At 44.5% G+C, this 26,364-nt stretch overlaps 1 protein-coding gene across 2 annotated transcripts in view; it reads left to right on the forward strand.

Moving 5' to 3' along the window:
* LOC129830101 (plexin A3) overlaps positions 1-26,364 on the forward strand; it is a 119,680-nt gene that overhangs the window by 83,663 nt on the left and 9,653 nt on the right. Inside the window, exons 10-23 of one of the 2 annotated variants that reach the window (XM_055892330.1) lie at positions 959-1,159; positions 10,521-10,617; positions 11,538-11,728; positions 11,884-12,032; positions 12,190-12,310; positions 15,529-15,665; positions 15,887-16,057; positions 16,599-16,692; positions 21,271-21,510; positions 21,834-21,977; positions 23,338-23,572; positions 24,005-24,153; positions 24,727-24,983; positions 25,115-25,181. In XM_055892330.1, coding sequence (XP_055748305.1) covers positions 959-1,159; positions 10,521-10,617; positions 11,538-11,728; positions 11,884-12,032; positions 12,190-12,310; positions 15,529-15,665; positions 15,887-16,057; positions 16,599-16,692; positions 21,271-21,510; positions 21,834-21,977; positions 23,338-23,572; positions 24,005-24,153; positions 24,727-24,983; positions 25,115-25,181 — 2,253 coding nt within the window. The remainder of the gene's footprint in view (positions 1-958; positions 1,160-10,520; positions 10,618-11,537; positions 11,729-11,883; positions 12,033-12,189; positions 12,311-15,528; positions 15,666-15,886; positions 16,058-16,598; positions 16,693-21,270; positions 21,511-21,833; positions 21,978-23,337; positions 23,573-24,004; positions 24,154-24,726; positions 24,984-25,114; positions 25,182-26,364) is intronic. The other variant, XM_055892331.1, reaches the window with a different exon arrangement.

Raw genomic sequence — 26,364 nt, forward strand, 5'->3', positions numbered from 1 at the left:
GTAAATCTTTCTCTTCATCCACAGAATATGAAAATGAGATTTATTGATGCACCAATATACAAACCTTTACAAATCGCTTGCCAGACGCAAGATTTATGGCTGTGTGAGCTGTGGAGTTGCATCATTGTTACCATGGTGTTGGCTGGTGCTCGGTGTATCTTTCCTGCAGACAGAGGCTTCTCTCCCTCCCCTCCGCCCCACCGCCTTCCTCGTCGCTTGCCGCCTCCACCTGCCCAGACAAGGCCTCTGATTTATCACCTCCAGTCTGGCAAATTGCTTTTACAGCCTCCTTGATTATTGTTCAGCGCTAAATGGATAACAGATTATTTCTAAAGATCCTTTAATACACAGGGGGTCTGAAGGGACATTAGCCTGCTGTGGCATCTCGGTTGGGGATGGGCACATCAGCAATTTTCTCGGATTGTAATCATTGCATCAATAGTGACTTTCCTGTGACTTCCGAGATTCTTTATGTATTCTTTCCCGCAATGTCACTAGTAATCCCTTTAATAAATGCCTGGACCCTAACTGGGCTCTGGAGCTGTGCTCACTTCCCTAGCACAGGCAGACATGCAGGACTAAGGAAGATATTAATTTCCCGCTTCATCAGTATGATTTGTGGCTCATAAAATCAGAGATGGATCCAACAGCTGTGTAATAGGGATTTTAACCTCCGTTTGCTTTGGTTTCAAACTATTCCACTTTTAATGGCCTCTGTGCAGATCTTTCACATCTGGTTGGCTGTACCTCTGCTTTGTTGGGAAGTAGAGCTGCTAATGGACATAACTCACTGCTGCTCTCCGCTCAATAAACTGGAATCAATACATTTTCTTTAGCTATGGAGACCAAGTTTTAATGAATGATTATGTTTATTATTCAGTTCTGGCATCCCGTATTCTGATGAGTTTACAAAGAAAATGAGCTGTGTTCATTTGTAACTTTGTTTGTTGATTTTCAGGGCTGTCCCCAGATCCTGCCCACCAGTGACATCCTGGTACCTGCAGGGATTATTCGTCCAATCACGCTGCGAGCCCGGAACCTCCCTCAGCCTCAGTCTGGACAGAAGAACTATGAGTGTGTGTTCAACATCCAGGGCAAGATGCAACGCATCCCAGCTGTGCGCTTCAACAGCTCATGTATCCAGTGCCAGAACACCTCAGTGAGTACATGGCCTATAATTATGACTTACCCGCACTGACAGCCTTATTTCCAGGCCCTACAGAATGTTGTTATTTATACAGTATTTACTGTTAAAGATTATGTGAATTGTTGTTGGATTTGAGTTCTTGGTCCAGTGTAAAAACTATTTTTTCTTATATCGATCTCTTGAACTAGTTTTCCACAGGTCCTTTACTAATGCTTGTATAAAGAAAGAGTATGCCTCCCCTCTCCCTCTCTTCCTCTCTGTCTCATGGAAATAATAGGCAGAAAAATCAAGGTGACTTTCCATTGAGTCACTGATCACAAAAAAACGTTATCCGCAAAATCAGCAAAGACATCAATTCAGAGCATTAAACTTGTTTTCTCAATCCCAGTGAAAAATGTGGCATGTCAAAGAGCTGACATTGAGAGTATCCTCTCTACCCCTCTCTCTCTCTCTCGCTCCGTAGCACCCTCTCTCTCTCTCTCCCTCTCTCTCTCCCTTTCTCTCCTACTCCCTCTGTCTCGTAGTAATGTTACAGACGGCTGCCTTCTGTGACCCATCTGGTTGTCTCAGTAACCCCAGGGAATCTTGTAAAATAATTAGCCAGTCACAGGATGCGGGTCTTAATTTGGTTGGACAATGTGACCTAGGGAAAGGGAATGTGGTGTGGGTGGAGGTGCTGGAGCGTTCCTTGGGTAGGGGTTGACTAGCCCTCTGCCACGGAGTGTCTCCCCTCTAACCCCCTTAACCCCTGGCGGTCAAAGGTCAGGCTGTGGGCCACTGTCCTTTGACAGGACAATTGATGTCCCGTGGCAATTTAATAATGAGGATCACGTATCCAGCACACACGCCCTTCCCCAGCGGGTCGGGTTAGGATTGATTGTTGTCCTTTCCCTGGCTGACACATGCTGTCTGGCGCACTACATTGTGAAGGCCTTCGGAAGGACCCTGCCGCGAAGAGCAACTGTTGTCCTTCCATCTGTTTCCACTCATTTCCTCCCCCTCATCGTTATGTCTTTCTCTGACCCCCGCCCTGCGCACTGCGGCTATGCATTGAAAATGAAATTGAAAAGTAGTTTTGTGGTAGACAATCATTAAGTGAGTGCACAAAGGTTAGAGGATTGGGCATTGGGGTTTGGATTGTTCAAAGCATAAAGCTGCAGATGCTGTGTGAACAATGCAACAGCTCTATGAATATAGTGAGTAAATCAGCATTAAATAGATGCGCTCTAGTGTGTTAATCACTTCACCTGTGTAGGCCGTCATTGTAAATAAGAATTTATTCTTAACTGACTTGCCTAGTTAAATAAAGGTTAAATAAAAAATCTATTCAAAAAACCTAAAGGTAAACATTCGAGGCTCTTTACCACACGCAAGGACAGGCTGAAACATTGAGTATACAACATTAAACTGTAAATGTTAGTCCTCCCTCACACTCCCCTGCTTCATCTCAATCTGGCAGAAAGAGAAACCACACTTTGAGATTGATATTCAGGCCCTGACGTTTTTTTACTACTCCCCTCCCCCATTCTGACTGGTAGCTACTACCCGCTGTCTCTGTCTATCTCTTTCTTCCCCCCCCCCCTCCCCTCTCTGTTTGGAGGGGATTTTTAGATGAATTGATAGTGTGATTACCTGTGACACAGTGGGCTAGGGCCACATCATCCCTTATTCTCTGGCTCTGCCCCTATCTGATGGATCTCTCCTGAATAGTAATCTAGCCATAGTGAAGACATGCCGCAGATTACACTCAGTTCCTGGGGTGTGTGCTGTCCTCCCTCCCCTCACACTCAACGGCTATCAATCAGTATGGCCATCAAGACGATTGGCTGTCAAGACTGCTGCAGCCAGGTGACTTTGAGGCCATGGGGTCCATGCTAATGCAATTGTGAGTGGGCAATGCTGAATCAATCAATTTCATCTGCTGTTTAGTCTCCCCCTCACTGAGAACTTTCAGGTATCAGTCAGCACTTTTGCTCTAATGGGAGGCCACTGAGGTGGGGGTTAGTTAGGTTAAACATGCTGCTGGACATGTTCATCAGCTGTGACAGTATGTTTTACCAGACAGGGCAACTTCAACTTCTAGTGTAGTTGAATGTTGCAGTTGGATGTGATTTCACTGTCAGGTCTTGCTTTAATACAACTGTTACTGTAGGTAGAGTAATGCGGAGATTGAGTGATTGTTCTGTGACTCAGCTGTAGCCTTGGCCCTAGCCTGGGTACCAGTCTGCTTAGTTAACATTTCACTCCTTGTATTCCGTGTCATTGTTTGGCATGACAATTCCATAAGGAGTTGACAGGAGAGCAGAAACAACTGGCGCCCAGGCTACTTTGGCCCTGCTTGATGATGCAAATGGGGGGGAACTCGGGGGGGGAACTAACAGAGATATAACTCAGACTTGATTTGATTTGATTCATTCTATGGGAACTAAACACACAGCCAGACCCCTCATATTACCCCATCACTGCCTCATAATTGTCCTCTTATCAGCGCTCTTATCCCTGTGACGATCTTCTCTTCTAATGAGAGCCCCTTCCTGGCCCTCCCTGGGAGAGAGGGGCCGTTCTAGTGGACCAACAAGCCTCCCTCCCGTCTCCCTCACTTGTTTCCCGCCGCCTGGCCTTTCTCACTCTCACAATGCTCTCTCTGTATGTACACCCTTATCTAAATTTAGAGCCAGCTGGTTTGTCCTGGTAAATACATTTTAAAAGTCCACTATATAGTACATAGAGCTGTCATTCACCAGAGAAACTAGCCCTGAGGCTCGTGTGTCCATGTTGGTGTGTGTGTGTTTCCAGGACTGTTGTATGTGAATTTGACCCGTGATGTGCAGTTCAGCATGTGAAAGATGTATCTGCCACAGATCTCGAGTAGCCCTGTGTAAGTGATGCAGACAGATAACAACAGTTTTCCCTCAGACAGACAGACCAGTGAACAGACCAGAACAACACATATGTCTGACAGCACATCCTGCATAAATACAACACAAGGTTGTGCCCTTGCCTCTGCCCACATACAACTTGAAGTCAAATATATGCCATCCTCTTTCCATGCTCCACCTTATCCGTCTCTCTGCCTCTACTTTGGCTTTTCCATTCATTCATTTTCTCCAGCTAAATAGAATAGATACTGTTCCACTGTTATACTGGCTTCCTGCAGGCGTTGCTGGATACATGTCATTTCAATTCTACTGCAGCAGGTGCATCCTGCATGGCCCACATCCCACCTGCATCCAAAAAGAAATACAGTACCTTTTTTGTAAGTTACATATGCATAAAGATTAGACAACACTGTATGATAATTCATGCTGATCCACATCAATCCATCAATCACATTCCCCAACTGTAGGATATCCTTCAGAAATGTGATTTGGTATCACGTCAAAAGGGGTAGATGTAATTCAGCTCAAACGCATGCCTGCTTGTTTCTGTCTTTTATCTGTTTCCCCGCTTGATTTGTACTGCAGACAATGTGCTGCCATAGCCAGAGTAATCAGTATGATACACCCCCCACACATATACACACTGCCTTTCAAATAAATGATAAGTAGGGTCTTTGCCGTTGAAACTCAATAAGCATTTGCTTTGATAATGTAAAGGGTTTTTGTGCATTTTTGTTTGACAGCATGCTTTACGTTGCAGATTACACATGGCACACATGTAAACCTTTGATAGGCTGAATCGGCATACATGGGACTTTTCATCTTTTGTATCAAGATGAGAGGAAATCCAAATGAATCCATGGACGTAAGTGTTGCTAAGCGCTGCTGACCCCTTAGCGACAGGCATTGGTGGTGTTACCCAGGAAACGTACAGTAAAGCCTTTTGCACAATGACCAAGTTGTGAACTACCCTTTTGATGGAAAGTGCTCTCACAAAGAACACCATTATTCCCGAACGATGGTGGCAAAGCTTTTTGAATAAAAACACTTACATGTTCTTTTTTCAGCCTTTCTGAACCAGCATGCCCTCATTATTCTATTATTCTCATCAAGTGTCCAATCAGACGATCAACGTCTTTGGTGCTTCTAAGTGGAAGGTATGGAAATGACCTGCCCTTCTCTTGACACCAAAGGCCCCACTAATGGAAACAATGTAGCATGAAACAATCTACATGTTAGTGATACTGTGGATATGTCACCTCATGGTCAATGTAAACATGCTTCCATGCACACTAAGTAGTAGGATATGATATATTGTACACTGCATACATACATTTTAATGCAGGTTTATCTTACACCTGCTCGTTGTATTTACCATAGAAAATGGCAGTCTAATTCTATGGTATTTATCCGTTCTATTTTGATTGTTGCGTATTGCGTATCCCTGTCAGTCTCTGAGGCTGGATATACTGGATTGTGCCTGTGAGGCTCTGTAGCAGGTGGGTTTTGGTGGAATAAATTGTCCGCTAAACGAGGTGATCAATCAATAGCATGAATTATGAGCCTGTTTCATCATGTCTGTGTTTCATCCTGTTTGTTTTAGGCACTAGCAATGGAAGGGGAGAGAGCCTCAGCTGTATTCCCCTAACTGAGAAATCAGGGCATTAGTTACCCCTGCTCTGACATTTTTTTTTAGATTCCCAAAGTCATCTACAAAGAATGCTTTGGTGTCATCATGTGAAAAGTATGCTTTAGTTTTCTTGTGTTAAAGCACTTACCTCAAATACGATGACACAAGTTCAAACATGGCCTCAACATGCAAGTCATATATTCTGTGTTTATGGAGTGAGCTCTGAACCAGGCACAATTCTTCACGGGCAATAAGACCATTCCATATTACCCTGTCTGTTCCTTTAACCAAAACCTTGTGACCTTAAATCTGTCACCATGACCAAGTACACATTTTTTCCTCGTGCAGTAATCATAATGATGAAAGTTTGGTTTGCAGAAAATATAATTTATGTTCGCTAATATGGACTCCCTATTAATTACTGTGTATGTTTAAAAAGGAAAAAGGGCCTTTTTCTCAAAGGTAATTCTGCTGTAGTCGGTCGAATTTTGAAACTTAATTAAATGAAAGAGGAAAGCCTCCATCATTAAGGTAAATAGATTTTCACTCTGTCACTACAAGGAGCCAGCATCGACAGCACAGTTGCAGCCAATTCTACTACTCACAGTATTTGTCCTCTTCATTTAGACTGATGGTTAAGCCGCTGCAGATAACTACAGTCGATCCTTGTCGATGTTCAATGGCTTAATTGAAATCTTAATTACTTTATTCTGAATGAACACAAATTCTAAATTTTTATTTTTTTCTCTCTCTTCGCTCTCTTCTCTGAGCGTATCGTGTATCGTCTTTGATATAAAGTATAATTTTGTTTTTGTCACATACAGCAGAGAAATGTCTTGTTTTACAGGGTCAGCCATAGTAGTACGGCACCCCTGGAGCAAATTAAGTTTAAGTGCCTTGCTCAAGGGCACATCAACATATTTTCACCTTGTCAGCCCGGGTATTGGCCCAACGCAATAACCACTAGGCTACCTGCCATCCAATTCCTACAGTAAAATGAACTTGCTTACAATGTGTACCTCTCGCATTAGTCCCTTCAATAGACCCAATTTTCATTGATCAAAAGGAATATCAAAAGGAAAATCTTCCATTGTAGTTGTTTGCAACCCATTAAAACCGAAGGATAAGTAGACAATAAATCATGAAAATAGTGACTCTGTCTCAGAGGTAGCGCAAGTTTGTATCTGTATCCAGTGATGGATTTGTTTTTTTAAAGGTAAGATTACCTCACTTACTCGCCTCGTTGTCATCCCAGAGACATGTCTGACAGAACCAGGCCAATTTGTCTCCACTCGCTAGTCTCAGATCCAGTGGAACCAAGGCCGGAGGAAAATCAATTCACGACTGGCAGAGATAAGCTGCATTGTATGGCCCAACACAAAAGCGTCCCCCCATTTACACATATCCGCTAATCTCCTCAAAGCTGCCTGCCTTTCACTTGAAAAAGAGGGAGAAGGCTAGGAAATGCATATTATATTAATTCCAGAAATACATTGTATGGCTCTCCTGTGGCTTTCATTATCAGGGCCTTGGGAAGACTGCATGACAACAACCTAGATATTTACAAATGAATATCTGTTTCTGAACCTGCCAAGGCTTTAACGCTGCCGTCAACTCACCAACCTGATTTGGTTTACCTACTGAACAAATGTAACGCCTCATTGGACTGTGAAGAATATTGTTGGCCTTATCAACCATTTCACGATATGCTGTTATTGAATGAGGCATTTTCGATAGACTTTCCCTTTTTCGGCTGAAAAACGGAGACCACAAAGGTTAACTGTAGTTTATATGTCTGATTGATGGATCGGAGTGAGGATGGTCTCAAGTTGAGTTGAGTTTTTGTTGTGTGACACTGTGAAGCGATATGATTGGGGGAAGTTAATTCAGTGACCCCACCCAGGGAGCTGCAGTTACCTCAATTATGGTCTGGTGCCTGCAGAACCAACTGGACCCTATAGAGATGTAAGAACATTTGGAGCCACGTGTCAACAGGTTCAGTGAGCTTTAGTTCAGCCTTTCAGCACCCACACTGTTGCATTCTCTGCTTGACTTGCTCCCAGATATTTCGCAGAACAGCTGCACAAAGATTCAAGCCTTCACACACATGCACACTCGTGCACACACACACACACACACACACACACACACACACACACACACACACACACACACACACACACACACACACACACACACAGGCATGTGAGCGTACACACACACACTCGTTTTATTCTTCTTTCCTTGTCGGGACCCAAAATGTATTTCCATTCAAAATCCTAACCCAAACCCTAAACCTAACTTCTAACCCTAAACCTAACCACTAACCCTTAACCCTAATTTGTACCCTACACCTAACCCCTAAGCTTAAAATAGCCTTCATGTCCCAACGAAGGAGAATTTTCCTTGTTTTACTATTGTCGTGGGGAGTTTGGGAGATTGTAGGTCCCCACAAGGAGAGAAGAACCAACACACACACACACACATACACACTCACAAATAGTCACACACATTCAAACACAGTCAAACATACCACAGCGTGTTCAAAGGTACTTGCATCGCAGTGCTAAAGGCGTCACTACATTCCCGGGTTCGATCCCAGGCTGTGTCGCAGCCGACTGCGACCAGGAGACCCATGAGGCGGCGCACAATTGGCCCACCATTGTCCGAATTAGGGGAGGGTTTGGCCGGCCAGGATGTCCTTGTCTCATCGCACTCTAGCGACTCCTTGTGGCGGGCTAGTGCGGCTGGCTTCCGGGGTTAAGCGAGCAATGTGTCAAGAAGCAGGGCGCCTCTCCCGAGTCCGTACGGGAGTTGCAGTGTGTCACGTTCCCTACCTGTTTTCTGTTATTTTTGTATGTGTTTAGTTGGTCAGGGCGTGAGTTGGGGTGGGCATTCTATGTTTTGTGTTTCTATGTTTAGGTCATTGGTAATTAGCCTTATATGGTTCTCAATCAGGGACAGGTGTTTGACGTTTCCTCTGATTGAGAACCATATAAAGGTAGGCTGTTCACACTGTTTGATTGTGGGTGGTTGTCTTCCGTGTCTGTGTCTGTGCACCACACGGGACTGTTTCGTTTGTTCATTCGTTTGTGTAGTCTGTACCTGTTCATGCGTTCTTCGTGTATATGTAAGTTCGTTTGTTCAGGTCTGTTGACTTCGTTTATTATTTTGTAAATTCTCAAGTGTGATTAGTTTTCGTCTTGTTTAATAAATATCATGTCGTATAACAACGCTGCGCTTTGGTCCAATCCCCACTCCTCCTCTTCGGACGAAGAGGAGGAGGACAACCGTTGCACAGTGATGTTACAAGACTGTAACTACCAATTGGATATCACAAAATTTGTGAGAAAAAAGCAGTGAAAAATACATTTTAATTAATAATGAAAACAACATACCACAGCTGATTTTCCAGTTAACATGCCCCTGGAGTGATGAGGAATTCAGAGACATACACGTCATCCGCACCAGGGGAACCGTGGGTTAACTGCCTTGCTCAGGGGCAGAACGACAGATTTTTGCCTTGTCAGCTCGGGGGTTCGATCCAGCAACCTTTCGGTTACTGGCCTAATGCTCCTACCCACTAGGCAACGTGGATAAAGGTTAGGTATGGATGGATTAAAGTGAGCTGTGGATGGATAAAGGTTAGGTATGGATGGATAAAGGTGAGCTGTGGATGGATAAAGGTTAGGTATGGATGGATAAAGGTGAGCTGTGGATGGATAAAGGTTAGGTATGGATGGATAAAGGTGAGCTGTGGATGGATAAAGGTGAGCTATGGATGGATAAAGGTTAGGTATGGATGGATAAAGGTTATGTATGGATGGATAAAGGTGAGCTGTGGATGGATAAAGGTTAGGTATGGGTGGATAAAGGTGAGCTGTGGATGGATAAAGGTTATGTATGGATGGATAAAGGTGAGCTGTGGATGGATAAAGGTTAGGTATGGATGGATAAAGGTGGATGGATAAAGGTTAGGTATGGATGGATAAAGGTTAGGTATGGATGGATAAAGGTGGATGGATAAAGGTTAGGTATGGATGGATAAAGGTGGATGGATAAAGGATAGGTATGGATGGATAAAGGTGTCACATCTGATACGTTCATAAAGACTTAACGGTTCAACAGGAACCATCAGGTTCTACTGTATCTCCATCTTGGTGGTCATACTGTAGCTGCTCTCTCTCTCTTTGAATCTGCTGAGAGTCATCTTAATGTGGTTTGAAATAAGTTATATTTTTAATGCTGAATTCAGGGCCCTCGCTTGCTTTTAGTCTGCCCTCATTCCTCCATCGCCTCCTTAAGAACACCCGTAAGTGTTCTGGCCGTGGATCAATGTGGCTGATCAGCGATATTCTCTCAGGGTTGCTGCTGGCTTAGTGCTCTGAGTGTTGCTGCTAATTAAAACACAGGCAGTAAAACCACACCCCCTCCTTCACTTGACAGACACACAGCAGCAGCAACACTCTCTCTCTGCAAAAAGCCAGATTAACTCAAAGCCTAGTCTGTCAAAAAAGCCACTATGTTTCCCTGACTCCCTCACAACTATGGAATGTAGTGGCTAGTGGCTAGGCTGGTGGCTAATGGGTTGTTACACAGAGAAGATTAAATGTTTTTCGTTGTACAGTATAGTGTATAGTATAGCATTATGGTTTCCACTGCACTGTGCCAGCCAGCCATGCCAGCCATGAACTCAGTTTATACTGATGAGCCAAGTCATAAACCACAATAAGTGGAATGACTGCCACTGTCTTTATTAATAGGGCCCTATGAAGGCTTGTCATGCTCTGAATGATATTGGTCTTTATGCACCATCAGTACAGTATGATGATTGACTCATGGTTTATATGTGTGTTTCCTGCAGTACTGGTATGATGGGGACGAGACGGGAGACCTGCCTGTTGACTTCTCTATCGTCTGGGATGGAGACTTCTTCATCGACAAGCCTGCCACCATGAAAGGTATGTTGTTTTATCATTTTCAGAATGGAACATTCTTCATAATAGTGTTGCAGCTAAATAGTGTAAAGGACAAGTCGAAGACGTAACTGGCACACAACAGGGAAACAGCAGACACACAGGTCAAATATGTGGTCATCCCATGTTGAGCCCTCTAGTGGCACTTGAGTGTTGAATCGACTCTATGTGGATTGGTGCTATGGCTACCACAAGAAATCATATTCAGTGGGATAATTCAGTCGCAAATGTGGATTAAGCCTTGGCAGTTTTTTTTCTAATTGTCTTCAAAACTGTTAAATTGACAAACATTTTTGTAGATGAGTAAGAGATAAAAAATACAGAATTAAATGTGCAGTCCCATGTTTTGTATGAACACACCTTGTATGTCGGGGACAAGTCGGGGACACATAGTGGTTGTCAATACTTCCCTCAAAGGAGCTTTATCTCACTGGTTTCATCGGGCCACTCTGAAAGAGACTCGTAGCTCTCCACAATCAGACTGCAGATACCATCTCTCCACTGGGCGATTGGCCCTGCACGAAGATGAGCTGAGAGGAGAGAGCTAGTCATGTGGCTAGCTGCACAGTATTTGATTATGTTCTCCTCCTGAACTGGTCAATAACTCTGTGTACCATCTTCACCTTCAAACCTGTTTTATCGAGGCGGCTGAGTAGGACCGAGGACGAGGCTGAGCAAGGGGATAAAGGGAGATTAGCAGCTCAGGACGTGTGCTGTCACATACAGACAGCACAGTGCAGCGCACCTCACCACTCACCTTTCTGTCTCAGACTCCATCTTAGACGAGTGTTAACTCTGTCTGTCTGTCTCTGTCTGTCTGTCTGTCTGTCTGTCCGTCTGTCCGTTTGTCCGTCTGTCCGTCTGTCCCTGTCTGTCTGTCTGTCTGTCCGTCTGTCTGTGCTCAGCCCTGCTGTATAAGTGTGAGGCCCAGAGGGACAGCTGTGGCTTGTGTCTGAAGGCCAGCACAGCGTTTGAGTGTGGCTGGTGCCTGGACAACAAGAAGTGTCTCCTGAAGCAGCACTGCCAGACGCCGGAACAGAACTGGATGCACCCCGGCAGGCACAACGTCCGCTGCAGCCACCCCCGCATCACCATGGTAAGACTGGAGCACAGAGATATACTGTGTATAATACTGTATGGTTGTGTTTAATTCTGTGGGCTAGAGCCTCAGAACCCAGGCCTTCTGCTGTGTGCGAGCATGCTGACAGGGAGATTGCTTCTCCGTGACCTTGACCCTGTTTCCATGGACAGATCCGCCCGTTGACGGGGCCCAAAGAGGGGGGCACGCGAGTGACGATCGAGGGGGAGAACCTCGGGCTGCAGGTGCGGGAGATCGCCCATGTCCAGGTGGCTGGGGTTCGCTGTAACCCTGTGCCCTCCGAGTACATCAGCGCTGAGAGGTGAGTGTGGTGACTTTGTCAATAGCGTTTCACTTGAATGCTATGCAAGTAAATTAGTAATACTTGGTCATATGTCTGCTAACACTATTTCCTTTTAACATTAGGCAACATAAGCAGTGGGCCTTTGACTGACAGCTGTGTGTATTCTGTCCCTCAGGATCGTGTGTGACATGGCCGAGGCGCTACTGCCCCACTCTCCAGGTGGCCCAGTGGAGCTGTGTATCGGGGTGTGCAGTGCAGAGTACCGCACTCAGTCATCCCAGACCTACTCCTTTGTGGTGCGTATGACCCCGCATAACCCCATCTGTTCCCAGAAAGATGACTGTGAAGAAAGTGTCTGGCCGTTTCCGGAGGCGAAGGAAGGATACCCGACCAATTGCAGTGGTTCTTCCCCGGCAACTAACTAGTCTTATGCTGCAATACAGAGATGGTGAACGTGTTGTGAAAGAAAGTGTGGCCGATGTTACATGTCAGAGATGACCAAAAAAAACGGTAACTGTAATCTGTTATGTTACCTGCAAAAATATTGTAATCAGATTACAGATACTTTTGAAAAATTAGACGATTACTTTGAGGATTACTTTTAAATTCAGAAAGGATGTTTGCAAAACAAAAATGGTTGTTTTCTCAATCAAATTCAAATCAGCATTGAAAAAAGGCGCAAGTTTAAGTTTTTTCCACCTTATCGTGTCTGACCACAAGTCAGAGACCACTATGACGACACACCAAACGTGTTTGATGGATCGCGGGTATAGAGCAGGAATAGGCTTTTGTAGGCTACAGTCCAAGCTATGTCTTCCAATGGTGCGACTGCTGTCGGCGTCTAAAGATTATCCAACTTGAATAAACGCTTGGAGGTAAGGATGAGAGCAGTGGTGTAGTCTACAGCGATATGGATATCACGTAATATTGATATCTACATAGCGCATTGATGTGAATCACGCTGCTGCTCTCTCATTTAGCTGTTTGTGGCTTATGGATTCTGGTTGTTGTGGATGGCTGTTCAGAAATCTAAATGTATATTTGAACCCAATAATGGTTGAATTGAAGAAGTTTAAACTACCTATCAATCAATCGTTTTTGAAACCAGTGGACAGCCAGTGAAAAATGTGCTCTTGCAACAGCTGTTGGGTGCGGATCCCGACCTATGGAATAAAAGTGGGGCTTTTATTGCTCAATCTAATTTGTGCTGATACATTTTTTTATCCATAGGCCTAACGGACACATGTACATACTCACACACTTTTGATAGACTCAAATCAAATGTATTTAATTAGCCCTTCTTACATCAGCTGATATCTCAAAGTGCTGTACAGAAACCCAGCCTAAAACCCCAAACAGCAAGCAATGCAGGTGTAGAAGCACGGTGGCTAGGAAAAACTCCCTAGAAAGGCCGGAACCTAGGAAGAAACCTAGAGAGGAACCAGGCTATGAGGGGTGGCCAGTCCTCTTCTGGCTGTGCCGGGTGGAGATTATAACAGAACATGGCCAAGATGTTCAAATGTTCATAAATGACCAGCATGGTCAAATAATAATAATCACAGTAGTTGTCGAGGGAGCAACAGGTCAGCACCTCAGGAGTAAATGGCAGTTGGCTTTTCATAGCCGATCATTGAGAGTATCTCTACCGCTCCTGCTGTCTCTAGAGAGTTGAAAACAGCAGGTCTGGGACAGGTAGCACATCCGGTGAACAGGTCAGGGTTCCATAGCCGCTGGCAGAACAGTTGACACTGGAGCAGCAGCACGGCCAGGTGGACTGGGGACAGCAAGGAGTCATCATGCCAGGTAGTCCTGAGGCATGGTCCTAGGGCTCAGGTCCTCCGAGAGAGAGAAAGAAAGAAAGAAAGAGAGAAAGAGAGAATTAGAGCATACTTAAATTCACACAGGACACCGAATAAGACAGGAGAAATACTCCAGATATAACAGACTAACCCTAGCCCCCCAACACATAAACTACTGCAGCATAAATACTGGAGGCTGAGACAGGAGGGGTCAGGAGACACTGTGGCCCCATCCGATGATATCCCCGGACAGGGCCAAACAGGCAGGATATAACCCAACCCACTTTGCCAAAGCACAGCCCCCACACCACTAGAGGGATAACTTCAACCACCAACTTACCATCCTGAGACAAAGCTGAGTATAGCCCACGAAGATCTCTGCCACGGCACAACCCAAGTGGGGGCGCCAACCCAGACAGGAAAACCACGTCAGTGACTCAACCCACTCAAGTGACGCACCCCTCCTAGGGACGGCATGGAAGTGCACCAGTAGGCCAGTGACTCAGCCTCTGTAATAGGGTTAGAGGCAGAGAATCCCAGTGGAGAGCGGGGAACCGGCCAGGCAAAGGCAGCAAGGGCGGTTCGTTACTCCAGTGCCTTTCCTTTCACCTTGGGCCAGACTACACTCAATCATAGGACCTACTGAAGAGATGAGTCTTCAATAAAGACTTAAAGGTTGAGACCGAGTCTGCGTCTCTCACATGGGTAGGCAGACCATTCCATAAAAATTGAGCTCTATAGGAGAAAGCCCTGCCTCCAGCTGTTTGCTAAGAAATTCTAGGGACAGTTAGGAGGCCTGCGTCTTGTGACCGTAGAGTACGTGTAGGTATGTACGGCAGGACCAAATCGGAAAGATAGGTAGGAGCAAGCCCATGTAATGCTTTGGGGCAATCTTAAAGGGGCAATCTGTAGTTGCTACATCCATTTTTGTACTTATAAATGATATATATTGATGTAAAGATATAATTTTATCATATTATTATTATGTAGTAGAAAGCGATGGGTTAAAGAAGCCTACATAACCAACCCAACAAAGTAAAATGTAACATCCATATATGGCCAGCTATGTAAACTTTAACATTGATTTATCCTGCAATAGATGTTCAATTGATAACATTCTTCTTCTTATGCCTCTTAAGGGGAAAGTAATCTAAAAGTAACTGAATGTAATCACATTACATTACTGAGTTTGGGTAATCCAAAAGTTACATTACTGATTACGATTTTGAACAGGTAACTAGTAACTGTAACGGATTACATTTAGAAAGTAACCTACCCAACCCTGCCAATGTGACATACAGTAATTACCCAGCTATCCCAACAGAGCATTAAGCAGCGGTGAAACAGGAATGTGGCGTTAGTTTATAATCTCCTTAGCCTGCAAGGCGAGCAGCTGACTGAAATGAATGGGCTTGACTGCTGCCCTTAAACAAGCAATCAATAGCAGTCCTGCAGTTCTATTCCACCAGAACCCAAAAGCAGCTCCCAGCCAAATGAATACATGTGAATGGAGCAATTATGTATGTAGCTAATTACAGAAAAAAGTAACATTCTCACTCATGTCGCTGTTGAAAACACTTAAACTGCAGTGCAGTGTGTTGCAGCAATTACCAGAAATATTATGGGAATCGGTTTGTTGTACTGTAGCTTTTCACAAAAACTGTATAATTGTTTTGTGTGCTGGGTGTTAACAGTGAGTTTCCTTCCTCTCTCAGACCCCCAGCTTCAACCGTGTGCGCCCGGAGAAGGGCCCCGTGTCTGGGGGATCCAGGCTGACAATATCAGGCCGTCATCTGGACGCTGGGAGCACTGTCACTGTATTCATCGCCCAGGAGGAGTGTCTGTTTGTTAAGTGAGTAGTCAGTCAGCTTGACCCCACCTCAGGGGAATGGACTGTGGTAGTATAGTAGGTCAGTGTTGTCTGTGCAGTACACTCAGAACTGAACATATTGGACACACTCTGTCTGTGACAGTGACAGTGTGACAGCATGACATTGTCTTGAGTGTCATTTCAGACAGTGAATTCATTCTATGAGATACTACTATATGACATTCTCTGCCTAACCCACACAGGAGGACCAAAAGGGACATTGTGTGTGTGACACCGTCGTCACTGTCTGGCTCAGGCCCCGCGTCAATCAAGCTGTTCATTGACAAAGCTGAAGTCACCAGCAGTGACACACGCTACATCTACACAGAGGACCCCACCATCTCCAGCATCGAGCCCAGCTGGAGTATAGTGAAGTGAGTGGTGGTGATCCCAGCCTGGCTCCTCTCTTCTCCTCTACTCTCCTTTCCCCTCCTCTCCCAGCCAACGGGCTGGAGCCTCTCAGAGCATAACCAGGGTCCTGGGAGAGTCCTGAAGAGAAACTCAGCCCAACCATCTATTACTGCCAGTAATGACCCAGGAACACACAGAGATTACAACATGATCCCCAAAGCCACACACAGACACCCACACAGTCCCATTGTAGCCATTTCACCATGACACTTAAAGCACAATAGACAGTGTGGGGGATGATGTATCTAATGTATATAAAATCCTAATTCATGGGACCTTTGAGGGGACTGTAGAGCTTCCCTTTCCTCTGAATCCCAACAGTACTGTAAGATAAATCATACAAACAGCATGCTGTAGCAAAATAGCACCTTTGCTACACGGAAGTTCTTATTTCATTCCTTCTCTCTCTGCCCATATCACCAGTGTGCAATAACTATTTGACATGAAAGCAGGTCTTTAGCATAGCTTGATAGCTCTTAACCACCATGCTTGTTTGTGTTTCAGTGGTAGCACCTTGATCACCGTCACAGGTACCAACCTGCTCACCATCCAGGAGCCCAAAGTCCGTGCCAAGTATGGAGGAATAGAGACTACTAATGCAAGTGTTCCAAATATAATACATTCCATGTTTACACAGCACCGCTTTGATTATTACAGTTGGTTAATGTGTATAATAGCTACAGAAATTGAAACTTTTGGTGTTTACACGTGTATTTGTTTGATTTACACCTGCACAGGACCAAGAAGAAACGAATCAAAACTGAAATGGAGATTTTTCACTTTGAAGTAAAAAGAATGGCCTGGACTAAATTATTCAACATTTAAATGAATTTGGTTGGAGACAATTATTCTTGTTTACTGTGTAATTTATCTCAACTGTGGTAAGTTGCAGGTGTCTACAGGGTAAAAATAGCTATACAACCAGTTTTGAAATAAAAATCTTAACATTCTGCTCCATTGCACTCCATTGTAAAGTGCAAGGGTGCCAATATATTTGACCACATCTGTAGCAGCAAGGACTTATGCAATAAGCTTTTACTACTGTGCCCATGGAATTCTAGTGAAACATCAGTGTTGTGGTGGCTCTATTTTTGTCTGGCGCTAAGGCTGCGCAAATGTCAACCCACTTTAGTTGGAAATTTCCGTATGTAAAAAGTACCCCTTGTGCCAGGTTCTGCAATTTACCTGTCTAACATCAAATTACTTGCGCTGAGGTGGGAGGGTGGCAATATTTGAGGTGTGTTCTTAAAAACAATTGGAAAATGACAATTTCATTCAGTGCAAATACAGAGATTTAAAGGCCCAAAGCAGCTGTTTTTATCTCAATATCAAATAATTTCTGTGTAACAATTAAGTACCTTACTGTGATTGTTTTCAATCAAAATGGTAAAGAGCAATTTCTCAAACAAGATTTTTGCTAGGACTGTCTGGGAATTGTCTAAGTGGGGAGGGGAAAACTGAAAACTTGCTGGCAGAGAGGTTTGGAATTCTCGTTCTTATTGGTCTATTAACAAATTTACCACCTGGTGGTGTCACCAGGCAGGCCAAAACTCACAAAAACAGGCTGAAATTTATTTTCAAACAGCTCTTACACTAAAAGGACATTCTCATAATTTTCACAATTTCACAGTATTATTCCAACCTCATAATCAAATGTATTTATATCAATCAAATGTATTTATAAAGCCCTTCTTACATCAGCTGATGTCACAAAGTGCTGTACAGAAACCCAGCCTAAAACCCCAAGCAGCAAGCAATGTAGGTGTAGAAGCACGGTGGCTAGGAAAAACTCCCTAGACAGGCCGGAACCTAGGAAGAAACCTAGAGAGGAACCAGGCTATGAGGGGTGGCCAGTCCTCTTCTGGCTGTGCCAGGTGGAGATTATAACAGAACATGGCCAAGATGTTCAAATGTTCATAGATGACCAGCAGGGTCAAATAATAATAAGCACACTGGTTGTAGAGGGTGCAACAGGTCAGCACCTCAGGAGTAAATGTCAGTTGCCTTTTCAAGGACGATCATTCAGAGTATCTCTACCGCTCCTGCTGTCTCTAGAGAGTTGAAAACAGCAGGTCTGGGACAAGGTAGCACGTCAGGTGAACAGGTCAGGGTTCCATAGCCGCAGACAGAACAATTGAAACTGGAGCAGCAGCACGACCAGGTGGACTGGGGACAGCAAGGAGTCATCAGGCCAGGTAGTCCTGAGGCATGGTCCTAGGGCTCAGGTCCTCCTCCTCCTCCGAGAGAGAGAGAGAGAAAGAGAGAGAGAGAGAGAGAGATAGAGAGAGAGAGAGAGAGAGAGAGAGAGAGAGAGAGAGAGAGAGAGAGAGAGAGAGAGAGAGAGAGAGAGAGAGAGAGAGCATACTTAAATTCGCACAGGACACAGGATAAAACAGGAGAAATACTCCAGATTTAACAGATTGACCCTAGCCCCCCAACACATAAACTATTGTACCATAGATACTGGAGGCTGAGACAGGAGGGGTCGGGAGACACTGTGGCCCCGTCTGACAATACCCCCGGACAGGGCCAAACAAGCAGGATGTAACCCCACCCACTTTGCCAAAGCACAGCCCCCACACTACTAGAGGGATATCTTCAACCACCAACTTACTATCCTGAGACAAGGCCGAGTATAACCCACGAAGATCTCCCCCATGGCACGAACCCAAGGGGGGATGTCAACCCGGACAGGAAGACCACGTCAGTGACTCAACCCACTTAAGTGGCACACCCCTCCTAGGGACGGCATTAAAGAGCACCAGTAAGCCAGTGACTCAGCCCCTGTAATAGGGTTTGAGGCAGAGAATCCCAGTGGAGAGAGGGGAACCGACCAGGCAGAGACAGCAAGGGCGGGTTCGTTGCTCCAGTGCCTTTCCGTTCACCTTCAAACTCCTGGGCTACACTCAATCATAGGACCTACTGAAGAAATGAGTCTTCAATAAAGACTTAAAGGTCAAGATCGAGTCTGCGTCTGCAGACCATTCCATAAGAATGGAGCTCTAAAGGAGAAAGCCCTCCTCCATCTGTTTGCTTAGAAATTCTAGGGACAGTAAGGAGGCCTGCGACCGTAGCATACGTGCAGGTATGTATGGCAGGACCAAATCGGAAAGATAGGTAGGAGCAAGCCCATGTAATGCTTTGTAGGTTAGCAGTAAAACCTTGAAATCAGCCCTAGCCTTAACAGGAATGCAGCGTAGAGAGGCTAGCACTGGAGTAATTTGACCACATTTTTTTGTCAAGGCTCTAGCAGCCGTGTTTAGCACTAACTGAAGTCTATTTAGTGCTTTATCCGGGTAGCCGGAAAGTAGAGCATTGCAGTAGTCTAACCTACAAGTGACAAAAGCATGGCTGAATTTTTTTGCATCATTTTTGGACAGAAAGTTTCTGATTTTTGCAATGTTACGTAGATGGAAAAAAGCTGTCCTTGAAAAAGTCTTGATATGTTCGTCAAAAGAGAGATCAGGGATCATAGTGTGTAAATATATATAAAACACTCCACTGGGTCTTCAAGACTCACCAAAAGCAGGTCTTAGCAGTAACGGTGTTGGTTATGGCATGGATTTGGACAGTGGAACCGCAGCCTATCCAGCCGTGACACACAGTGCCCATATGCACATGGAACAGAGAAATGTGCTTTTTGTGCCTGTGAACCTCGTATTTAGAAACACTTTGTTTAATTGAGTCAAAACTCAAGAATAGCCTCCCCTCCCCTCAATGAAGGCTGTTTTTTTATCCTGCCCAATGCATACACAAAGTAGCCAAGTCTATCAAGAAAGGGTTTGGCTCGTGAGACCGCTTTTAAATAAATCTTAATCACCAAAGCTTTATTAAAAGATTACATTTGGGAGCCGCAAACATCTAGCTGACATCCCCTTTTCGTATATGTATTGTAGGCCTACATAGTTTCAGCCAGCTACTGTTATTATTTGTGTAAAACCCCCTCCAGTTAGGCTACATGTCCATATGCCCATCATGGAACGAGAGATGAGATGATGTCGGTGACCCTCGTATTTAGAAACGTTTATGTTATTTCCTGTAAAAATAGCTTGTTTTCCGTTTCATTTTGTTGAAAAACTAGCCCTCGGGAGCAGGGTTTAGGTCAATTCCATTTCAATTTCAGTCAGTTCAGGTAGTACACTGGAATTCCAATTCCAATTCTCTTCCTTGCTTTTCAATTAGGAAAATTTGGAATCGGAATTGGAATTTGGTTTACTTTCTGAATTGATTGGAATTGAAATGGTAATGACCCCAACCCTGCTCAGTGAGCTACCCTTAAAGCTGGTTCCACAGCAATGCGTCGAGTGTCTTTCTTATCCTGGCCATGCATTAGCAAAGTAGCCTATCCATAAAAGGTTTCCAAATGGTCTAATTGTGAGGCTTTTTCATTATTCACAATGCACATAGGCCTACCTGCATACTCCATTTCTCTTGTATCCATCCCCATTTCCAAATGGTGCCTCTTGTCCGGTTACCAAAGACATGCTCCTCCAAACATATTAAAATTATTCAGTCCTATAATGCCATATCAACGGTGCATAGGCCTATCTCTTGCTTATTGTGAACGTGACTCACACATGCAATAGGCTACATAACATTTTAAGGGGAGCCTAGTCTTTTTTTTTTTCAGAAGAATTGTGATACATCAAGACATGTATGGCCTATACTCATGGAAGCAATTACATCAATGTTGACTGCCAACTCTTCAAACATATTCAGCAAAAACTGGATGTATTCTACTATTTGTATTATTTGTTACTGTAACCTATGCTATGTATTTAATAAACTAGGACGAGGATATTCCGGCCCCCAGACAAATTGCAGTTGATGACAAAGCAAAGACCGTCAATAACATACAGTAGGCTACACAACTTGAGAAAACCGCATGCAGTATTAAGCCATGGAAGCCATTGATTGGGCAGTGAATGGTCAAGCCCTCGTCACACCTACAACTTATTTGTTAATCAAAATCCAGCCCTTTCACACCACCGCCACCTCTTGTGCCCATAATTCCCGCTGTGAAAATAGCAAACATATTTCTGACACACCCCCAGACCTATAGCGCTACCGCCAGCGCTAAGATTTACCATTGCGCTAGTTTTGGTAAGATAAGGCCCTTTTTCTAATACATGTTCCTGGTTTGACCCTCCTCCTTCATCTTCCTCTTCCTGTCTAGGTGTGCACTGTGGTTAATGATTCTGTGATGACCTGTCTGGCCCCGGGCATCATTTACACCAAGCAACAGGCACCAGAGTCAGGCCTGCACCCCGACGAGTACGGTTTCATCCTGGATCACGTGGCCGCACTGCTCGTCCTCAATGGGACACCTTTCACCTACTACCCCAACCCCACCTTTGAAACACTAGGGAACTCTGGGATACTGGAGGTCAAGCCTGGCTCTCCCATTATACTCAAAGTAAGTAGATTGTGTTCGTTTGGTTTCATTTTCTGTTACTTTTGTCAGTTTAGAGAAAGGAGAAAAAATCTCTAGAGATTAAGCGTCTTGGGTATTGGCCCAAAGTAAGAGAGGTCCTGTGAGACAGAACCAGTACAAAGACAACTTCCCTACATGTCTACTTACAAATCCCTGAGCTGAGGATGGACTTACAAGTCAGGATTGATAATACTCTGAAGACCCATAAAAACACTTTATTGTGTGTGTGCTTTAGTCTGATAAAGGTATTGTTGTCCCCCAAAAATGTATTTTGAAAACTAACAACACGCTTCTTTTTAAAACAGGGAAAGAATCTGGTTCCCCCTGCTCCGGGCAACACCCGCCTGAACTATAGCGTGATGATTGGTGAAACGCCCTGTCTGTTAACCGTCTCGGAGTCTCAGCTGCTCTGTGATTCGCCAGACCTGACCGGGGAGCAGAGAGTCCTGGTAAGACCAGATGTCCCGCCCACCTCTTACTGTAGTTTGAGTATTTTATGTCAACAATAGCTTTTTGTGAAGTATCCTTTATTGACGTTGTCAAAACTGCTCTGGCCATAACCCAGTGCTGTTATTTCCCTAAATGTATTTGCCATGTAGTTATTGCACTTTTATCTGTGCTATTTGGGAACATGTCTGACTCTCAGGGCTTTGTACATCCATAATCAATTCTATAATAGCTCTGGCTGTCTGGATGTTTTTTTAACTTGAATGCTAATCCAACAAATGTAAAGGTCAAATGGGAAAGGGTCATCCTGCATTAAGCACTTATGATGATTACGGAGGCCTGCTGATACAAGCAATTTCCCATTTAATCTAACTATCTGTTGACTCCGCAGCTCGGAGCATTATCATCAATGCCAGACAGGACTACCTCTCTTTATTACAGGCACGCCTCAGCGCACAATGATTTCAGCTGTGGGCTTAAGCAGTAAAGGTGAAAAATAATCATCTTGGATTGATGAAATGCAATTCCTTTTTAAACAGTTTTATGGACAGACAACCGTTGTCGGAGCAGGTGATTTAATCGGCAGAGGGCAGTCTGGTCAATTTGATAACTGCAAGTGTCATAAGCAGTTATCCATGTATTCTTATACAGTGCCAGCTACCAAGACAATCATGGCACAGAATGATTAGAAGCAGGTAGATTTAGTCTGGAGTGTGGCAACTTGTTTACTTTTTGTATCAAAGGCCTCGTCCTGATCCTATGGTATTGACTTGACATTAACACGCCTGGACGAGGTAACTGGCTGTTGATTCAGTGAAACGCTCAGACTCAATTTCATCAGATCAATAGAGTCAGCTGTGGAGAGAAGGGTACGTTTACAAATCAAAGCTGAGATCAAAGAGAGGGGGAGAGATTGAAGATCGAGAGAGGAGAGAGTGGTAGCGGTGATGGGTGAGGTGGAGTGATCTCCCTCCCAGGGGGAGGGAGGGATGGAGATGCATGGTATAGCGAGAAGGCTGGGCCAGCTGTGTTAATGACCTGACACACAGCACAGCAACCGACAGACACATAGACAGCAGAGTGGCATTCTCCCTGTTCCCTTCCATCCACGCCACTCAATAATTAAAGCACACAGCAAGAGTGGAATGGGCGGGTAAAGGTGAAACTCGTTAGCCAAACCTGTTGGAGGCCATCAGTAATTGGCCTGAAGTTTAAAAAGGAGATGTTAGAAGGGGCTCCAATGAACCTGGGTCAAATCTAAAAACTTTCGACTCGTATCTCTGAGTCTCTGCTACATACTGTAGTTATGAAACCCTTCGTATCACGGAGACACATTTTTCCATCTCTGCGTTTCTCCTCCAGATTGTGGTGGGTGGTCTGGAGTACTTCCCAGGCACCCTGCACATCTACTCCGACAGCACCCTCACCCTGCCGGCCATCATCGGGATCGGGGCGGGAGGAGGGGTGCTCCTCATCGCCATCATCGCCGTACTCATCGCCTACAAGAGGAAGACCCGGGATGCTGACCGCACCCTGAAACGCCTGCAGCTGCAGATGGACAACCTGGAGTCCAGAGTGGCCCTGGAGTGTAAAGAAGGTTGGAGCACTGGTCTTCCTTCTCCTATTTCTCTCCTGTCCTTTTCACCATGACCACTAAAAAACAGGTTTATGTGTATGCGTTCCACATACATGGCTGTCACTGAAATGACACCAGTGCTCGCAGGTTATTTTGATATTCTCTTATCAGAGAGCTGTGTGTACTTTTGTAAGAGTAGTGACAAGTGTGCTATCATAATTTGCTTTCTCTGAACAGTTTCTGTTACTGTGATGCTCTTGTAGTAGATATGTGACAATATGATACAAGTTAATCACTCCACATTCTTTACCATATGTTTTCTCAGACGTTGACTCTGTACGAGGTAAAATAAGTATTTCTCATGTCACACAGCTGACTGTGTACAATATGAGGATTATCAAAGCATCCAGACAGTGACTCAGGGATTTGTCTCCTCTGCTTCTGTCAACATAGCATTCGCTGAGCTGCAGACAGACATCCAGGAGCTGACCAATGACATGGATGGAGTGAAGATCCCCTTCCTGGAGTATCGCACCTACACCATGAGAGTCATGTTCCCCGGTATCGAGGAGCACCCCGTCCTCAAGGAGCTGGATGTAAGTGTAAGAGAACTACAGCGCCAGTTCCCTTCACTTTACTGCCTTGTGTTTCTATCTTCACTTGTCTTGGTAACTTAGAAGAGTATGCTTTCATGAGGTTCACTTTTCTTGTACTGTAACTCACTGCTAAAAAAAATAAGGAATATAAAAAGCGATAGATCCTGTTAAAAAATCCCCCAAGCTCAGTAGCCAGCAGTACTCCTCTCTTAGTGCTGAGCTTCAGAGCAACCTATTTTCTTTTCCTCTCAACCTCTTTTCTTTTTAATTAAAACCTGAGGCAGAATCAAACCAGGAGCCCCACCAGGCCTCCGTAGACTACTCGTCTAGAGACTGCCGCAGAAATGTTTGGAAAATAGTCAAGTTTTTATCTGGTACTCCATGTAATACTCATACTACAAAAGACAAACAATTTTATCTCCCCCTTTTTCTCTTACACTTTCCCCCTCTCTCTCCCTCTATCCCGCTCCCCTCTTAACCCTTTGGACCTCATTTTGTCTATTCCCACCTCTGTGTACACCACCCTCTTTGAAATTTGATTTGTGTACACCCCCCATCCTCCTGTGTCCTGTCCCTCAGTCCCCGGCCAATGTGGAGAAAGCCCTGCGTCTGTTCAGCCTGCTGCTGCACAATAAGATGTTTCTGCTAACCTTCATACACACCCTGGAAGCCCAGAGGTCCTTCTCCATGCGGGATCGCGGCAACGTGGCCTCTCTGCTCATGGCCGCGCTGCAGGGCCGCATGGAGTATGCCACCATGGTGCTCAAACAGCTGCTGGCAGACCTCATCGAGAAGAACCTTGAGAATCGCAACCATCCCAAACTGCTGCTCCGACGGTGAGGCTACTTACCTGTAGAGAAACAAGCTGGGTGTTCTCTTCTCGCTCCCTCACTAACACCTCTACTCATGCTGTATGCGTACAGGACGCGTGTTGTTGAAACTGACCATTTTCTCATCTCTCCTGTAGGACAGAGTCTGTGGCAGAGAAGATGCTCACCAACTGGTTTACGTTTCTGCTGCATCGATTCCTCAAGGTAATTCTAATGGTGCTCCGATTTATTTCTAACTGAGGGTTAATGTAGGTCCAGAGAAGAGAGATTTAGGTACATAGCAGAAGATTTATGTTCGTGATTTATTCAAAAAATGTCTGTTTGGCTGAAACACAAGTAGGCCTAAAGCAACACTGTGGACTGTATTCTTCTCTTTTCATTTTTGAACCTGAAATTCTGTGAATGATCTTTAATGACTATTATTAGTGTAATCTGTGAGTTGTAATTATATTTTTGAGGTGGAGTTCTTTGGCTAATCATGGTCCTGGTGCTGTTAATTCTCACTCTGTGTGACCGCAGCACAGTTGAGTGCACACACAGCACGGCCACAGCATGAACCATATCGGGGAATCACTCCAGGGGCAGTTGTGGTCATTTTGTCTAACCACATCCACCAACCAAAATGGCCTTTCTGTGTTTTTCCTGCCCATATGCTGCTCCTGCTTTATTCTGGGGTTGGATCGAAATGGCCATTTGCGTTAAGGACACGAACATCAGGCCCATTGAGCGTTCAGGCCTGAAATGCCTCTTGGAATGTAGCTATGGATGGCAGCCAAGTAAATTTAAGTTACATCAGTGCAGATGTTAAAGTGTTTTGGCCATCTCCCCAGTCTCCCCAAGTAATTACCCTGAAATGTTTCCACAAGCCTTACTTAAACCTCTATTCAGAATTGACTTTCACATTTTCATATTCAGCTTGCATAGCAATATTCAGCTTTCTTAGCAAGGCTTATCACTGCAAAACATTTGTTTTAACAAATATATATCTTAACTGGGGGAGTTCAGTACCTTACAGTAGTTGGGGGTGGCAGGTAGCCTAGTGGTTAGAGTGTTGGGCCAGTAACTGAAAGGTTGCTAGATCAAATCCCTGAGCTGACAAGGTACAATTCTGTGGTTCTGCCCCTGAACAAGGCAGTTAACTCACTGTTCCTAGGCTGTCATTGTAAATAAGAATTTGTTCTTAACTGACTTGCCTAGTTAAATAAAATATATATGTTATTTGGGAAGGTGAAGGTTCTAGACTTGTTTAAAATAACAAATGTAATGCCATGTTAAGATTTATAAAGTTCTGAAAACAAACAAAAAACTTACATAGCATCTTCAACATAAACACATTTAGTGAAGAATAAATGATCTGAGGATTTAATCTCATCGGACATGGTCTGGA

This window comes from Salvelinus fontinalis, chromosome 31, assembly GCF_029448725.1.
Source record: "Salvelinus fontinalis isolate EN_2023a chromosome 31, ASM2944872v1, whole genome shotgun sequence".
NCBI lineage: Eukaryota > Metazoa > Chordata > Actinopteri > Salmoniformes > Salmonidae > Salvelinus > Salvelinus fontinalis.